Genomic DNA, 6,000 nt, shown 5'->3' with positions numbered 1-6,000 from the left:
TTATGAACGACTGATAGAGAGACTATTAGAATGACTGATATTATCACTATTAGAACGACTGATATTATCACTATTAGAACGAATCACCATCTGTAGCTGTTAGGAACCAGTCCAATGTAGTCATTTATCAGACGCTCTTAATCCAGAGCGACTTAATAACACTTATTAAGCAAGAACAAAAAGCATGTCAACACATCACATAATATAACAAGTAGCTATCATGAAACATGCGTAAGCTAAGAACGTAACAGTGGAATATCTATATAATGAAACTATACATATAAACTATACTATACTATACTATATTATACATATGTACTATAAAGTGCTATGACTACATAAAATATAGGGGGGGGGGGTGGGTCTGTCGACTACCTTTTCTTCACTGACTAAAACTAAATGTAAACTAAATGAACACTAAGCTACGATGACTAAAACTATAAGACTAAATATACTGACAATTAATAACAAATAAAAACTAGACTAAAATGTCAGGAAGGGACTATAGTGGACAAGGGATCCAGTATAAGTCATTTTACACTTGGTTGCATGCTGAAAATAGCTGATCTACAAGCTCACAACGCGTCGCAACGCATGTAAAGTCAAGCTTACAAGTGTAAAGTCAGCTGTTATGACTGCGTCAACAAGGCCCGCCAAAATACATTTCAGTCGACTAAATCATCTGTAGATTTTGTCGACTGAAATCTCATGATATTCAGTCGACTGAAACTAGACATTCCAGGTGACTCGGGTCGGTGGCGTCGGACACACGGTTCTCCAGGACCGCCACACAAGGCTCTGCTCTGGCTCGGCCAGTGGGCCTAATGAGTTAACACTGTTCAGACCAGGGGCGGAACCGGGCCGGGGGGGGGGGGGGGGGGAGACCAGCACGACTGGGCCTCGCCGAACCCGACTCCCAACATATTATTATTATTATTCATATATTAATCATAATTTTGTTATTAATTTCCAGTGGGAACCGGTCCAGTACTTCAACAACAAGATCATCTGTGATCTGGTGGAGGAGAAGTTCAAAGGAATCATCTCTATCCTGGTGAGATATCAATTATATCAGATCAACATATGGAATAAATGCTGTACTGGCCATATATGGAGCGTGTCTTGAGTGTACAGGGTTTGATGGGGTCAGATCAACATATGGAATGTCAGAACAGGTCAGAACAGGTCAGCTCCATATATGGAGATCTAAGGGTGGCAGCGGGGGGGCAGTGTCTTTGAGTCTACAGGGTTTGATGAGTCTCATTATAATATGCTAATCCATGTTCTCTGATAGGACGAGGAGTGTCTCCGCCCCGGCGATGCCAGTGACATCACCTTCCTGGAGAAACTGGAGGACACTGTGGGAGGACACGCCCACCTCGTCACGTTAGTCTACTTCCTGTTATCCACTTCCTGTTGTCCACTTCCTGTTGTTCACTTCCTGTTGTTCACCAAGGAAGCTTGTAGAAGGAAGGGACATGGTCACATGACCGGGCGTCGCCATGACACTTTAACGCATTCCGTCCGTAAAACGCCTCAGGACGAACCGAGCTGAGCCTTAGACGTCGCTGGACGTCCTAGCGCATCCTCAATGATACGGCGAGATAAGAATATTCAGAATTTTTCCTATTTCTTTTTTGGCCCGTTCGCCTTTCGGCTGCCGTATGCTAATGCTACGCTCTGGGCTCATATTAGCTTACCGTTGACTTACATGTTAGCGCGGCGGAAAGAATGACTCGTATCTCCTAATCCAGGGCGCTCTCCGTGGTGATGAACGGATCGATATGCTGGCGCTTCATTTCTGCTCCTCATCCGTCTCTCTCCCGCAAACGTTTTTTGGATCATATATCGTATAAATTGAAATGATCACAATGTAAGCTAGCAATGTAAAGTCAACTTTTTTTAGTAGATTGTTTCCGGGTCATGGCTTTCAGAGTAAAAGCGCTGAGACAAACCCGGCCACCCAGAGCTCCTATTTTGAAGCACTTCCGGCAGGAGCCAAACTACACCCGGAAGTTTGGCAGAATGCACTGGAGTCAATGAGAGCTCAGTGACCAGCTCTATATAAAATACACTGGAGTCAATGAGAGCTCAGTGACCAGCTCTATATAAAATACACTGGAGTCAATGAGAGCTCAGTGACCAGCTCTATATAAAATACACTGGAGTCAATGAGAGCTCAGTGACCAGCTCTATATAAAATACACTGGAGTCAATGAGAGCTCAGTGACCAGCTCTATATAAAATACACTGGAGTCAATGAGAGCTCAGTGACCAGCTCTATTTATATATAAAATACATTGGAGTCAATGAGAGCTCAGTGACCAGCTCTATTCATATATAAAACACACTGGAGTCAATGAGAGCTCAGTGACCAGCTCTATTCATATATAAAACACACTGGAGTCAATGAGAGCTCAGTGACCAGCTCTATTTATATATAAAATACACTGGAGTCAATGAGAGCTCAGTGACCAGCTCTGTTTATATATAAAATACACTGGAGTCAATGAGAGCTCAGTGACCAGCTCTATTTATATATAAAATACATTGGAGTCAATGAGAGCTCAGTGACCAGCTCTATTTATATATAAAATACATTGGAGTCAATGAGAGCTCAGTTATGAATGACTGAGACCAGTTACACTTGGTTGCATGCTGAAAATAGCCGATCTACAAGCTCACAACGCGTCATGCTGCGACGCGTTGTGAACTTGCAGATCGGCTATTTTCAGCAAGTGTAAAATCAGTCATTACGACAACATCAAGGCCCGCCAAAATACATTTTAGTCGACTGTAGATTTAGTCGACTAAAATCTCACATGAGGAAGGAGGGAAAAACAACAACAAAGATGGCTATTGGTTGGGGGAAATTCTAATCCCCTCCCCCTTGAAATCATGGTTTCAGTGCAACCACCGTAAGTGGTTGGAATTGTAAAAGATTTATTTCTAACGAATTAGGATCAAGAAGATATTCTACTTCTAAATCCTAACTGTGTGTGTGTGTGTGTGTGTGTGTGTGTGTGTGTGTGTGTGTGTGTGTGTGTGTGTGTGTGTGTGTGTGTGTGTGTGCGTGTGCGTGTGTGCGCAGTCACAAGCTGGCGGACGCTAAAACTCGTAAGCTGATGGCCCGAGACGAGTTCAGATTGTTGCACTACGCTGGAGAGGTCAACTATAATGTCAACGGTGGGTGTTATGTGTTAATGTGTGTCCCTATGTTAATGTGTGTCCCTATGTTAACCCATTCTGACCTGAGATCAGATTCATACGAGGTTTCCGCCGGACACACACTGGTCTGATTAACCCATTCTGACCTGAGATCAGATTCATACGAGGTTTCCGCCGGACACACACTGGTCTGATTAAAACCCATTCTGACCTGAGATCAGATTCTAAAAATGTCAGTCGCTCTTCGATTTTTCAAAAATAGCAGACCTACAAGCTCGTATCGCGCCACTCGGTGGCGCGATATGAGCTTGTAGATCTGCTATTTTTCAATAGCTAAAGCACAACATGATGCTGACACCAAAATGGGTGCCCGTTCAGAATGGGTCAATGTGTGTCCCTGTGTTAATGTGTGTCCCTATGTTACGACTGTACGACGGAAGCATTTATATTTGACTCATGATCAGAGCTTCCGTTGCTCCAGACTGTACGACGGAAGCATTTATATTTGACTCATGATCAGAGCTTCCGTTGCTCCAGACTGTACGACAGAAGCATTTATATTTTACTCGTGATCAGAGCTTCCGTTGCTCCAGACTGTACGACGGAAGCATTTATATTTGACTCATGATCAGAGCTTCCGTTGCTCCAGACTGTACGACGGAAGCATTTATATTTTACTCATGATCAGAGCTTCCGTTGCTCCAGACTGTACGACGGAAGCATTTATATTTGACTCATGATCAGAGCTTCCGTTGCTCCAGACTGTACGACGGAAGCGTTTATATTTGACTCATGATCAGAGCTTCCGTTGCTCCAGACTGTACGACGGAAGCATTTATATTTGACTCATGATCAGAGCTTCCGTTGCTCCAGACTGTATGAGGGAAGCATGTGAACATTGCGAGAGGCAACAGTCTGGTAACTTGAGACTAATCTCCACCCAGCCAATACCTCCATCTAGTTAAGTGTCCACCCAACCAAAGTGGCCTGATGAGAACCGCAAGGTTCCCGGTTCGATCCCTGTGGGCTCCCCCAGAGTTAGAGGTTTAAGGTTCGATCCCTGTGGGCTCCCCCAGAGTTAGAGGTTCCCGGTTCGATCCCTGTGGGCTCCCCCAGAGTTAGAGGTTCCCAGTTCGATCCCTGTGGGCTCCCCCATAGTTAGAGGTTCCCGGTTCGATCCCTGTGGGCTCCCCCAGAGTTAGAGGTTCCCGGTTCGATCCCTGTGGGCTCCCCCAGAGTTAGAGGTTCCCGGTTCGATCCCTGTGGGCTCCCCCAGAGTTAGAGGTTCTATGTAAAGGTGTGTGAATGGGTGAATTTAATGCACCATCTATGTAAAGGTGTGTGAATGTGTGTGTGAATGGGTGAATGTAATGCACAGTCTATGTAAAGGTGTGTGAATGGGTGAATGTATAAAGGTGCTTTATAAATGCACCATTTACAATAATATAATAATTGTGTCCATCTCAGGATTCTTGGATAAGAACAACGATCTCCTGTTCAGGAACTTGAAGGAGGTGAGACTCATTATGTATTATTATTTTAATGAGAATCATTATTTATTATTATTTTAATGAGAATCATTATTTATTATTATTATTATAATGAGACCACTGTTCATTTCATCCACGAAAAACTGTGACGAAAAATGTCGGTCGAGGAAAACTACATGAAAACTGATGAATGCCTAAATTGTATTAATTAGTGTGTGTGTGTGTGTGTGTGTGTGTGTGTGTGTGTGTGTGTGTGTGTGTGTGTGTGTGTGTGTGTGTGTGTGTGTGTGTGTGTGTGTGTGTGTGTGTGCGTGTGCGTGTGCGTGTGCGTGTGCGCGTGTGCGTGTGCGTGTGCGTGTGCGTGTGCGTGTGCGTGTGCGTGCGCGTGTGTGTGCAGGTGATGTGCATGTCGGAGAATAAAATTCTGAACCAGTGCTTTGAGAAGGAGGAGCTTACGGACAGGAAACGCCCTGAAACTGTGAGTTGCACGCACACACACACACACACACACGCGCACGCGCACGCACACGCACACGCACACGCACACGCACACGCACACGCACACGCACACGCACACATACACACCTCTGAATCGGCTTTATTTCTTTAAACTGCCTTTTTTTTAAGAATAGGCCTCAGGTCTAAATGTGTTAAAGTCAAATAAACTTTATAGGACAATATAAAGTTAAAGCTATAGCTATAGTGTTAGTAGGACAGAATTCTCAGTGGCCTCATTTACATCTCATTTACATACAGAAACATTTACTGTTCGGTATACAGTTGTAAACAGCTTTGATTGATTGATTGAAACATTTATTAACAGTTTGTAGAATTTACAGTACATTTTAAGCACAAACTCAATACAAAGACTGTTAACTGTGAGTGGACGACCCAATTAAGCATTACACTTGTTTACAACAACAGGGTCCACATTGTTCAATTCATCAAAACATTTAAAGACATACAGACATTTAGAGACATACAAATAGACATTTCTATGTAGCTAAAGTACAGAACAGAAATTCATCATATGGGAAGCAAAAAGGGAAAAGATACATATACAGTGAGGGGAAATGGGGGGGGGGGGGCAGTTTCGAATTGCAGCCATCCGTAGGTGCCCTTTGAGAGCGGTTTTGAAGGAGTCAAGGGATTCACATGTCTTAATGACTGTTGGTAGGGCGTTCCACATTTTGGTGGCATAGGAGCGAAAATAATTTAGTCCCTTGTTTGTGCCGAATCTGGGTTGTACATGGTTTGTTGCTGGGTATGAATCTCTGTTCGGAAGGAATTCATTCATTCTGAATACATTTAACCCATTCTGAACGGGAACCCATTTTGGTGT

General features: G+C 43.7%; 1 protein-coding gene across 4 annotated transcripts in view; it reads left to right on the top strand.

The window, feature by feature from the left end:
• myo1cb (myosin Ic, paralog b) overlaps nucleotides 1–6,000 on the top strand; it is an 87,331-nt gene that overhangs the window by 57,324 nt on the left and 24,007 nt on the right. For all 4 annotated transcript variants that reach the window (XM_083773475.1, XM_083773474.1, XM_083773476.1 and 1 more), the window contains 5 exons: nucleotides 974–1,054; nucleotides 1,295–1,386; nucleotides 3,092–3,186; nucleotides 4,636–4,682; nucleotides 5,056–5,136. In XM_083773475.1, coding sequence (XP_083629601.1) covers nucleotides 974–1,054; nucleotides 1,295–1,386; nucleotides 3,092–3,186; nucleotides 4,636–4,682; nucleotides 5,056–5,136 — 396 coding nt within the window. The remainder of the gene's footprint in view (nucleotides 1–973; nucleotides 1,055–1,294; nucleotides 1,387–3,091; nucleotides 3,187–4,635; nucleotides 4,683–5,055; nucleotides 5,137–6,000) is intronic.

This window comes from Protomyctophum parallelum (assembly GCF_964188405.1).
Source record: "Protomyctophum parallelum genome assembly, chromosome: 9".
In the NCBI taxonomy this organism is placed as follows: Eukaryota; Metazoa; Chordata; class Actinopteri; order Myctophiformes; family Myctophidae; genus Protomyctophum; species Protomyctophum parallelum.
Note: the sequence above shows the minus strand (reverse complement) of the source record. Positions and strands in the feature narration are given on the sequence as shown.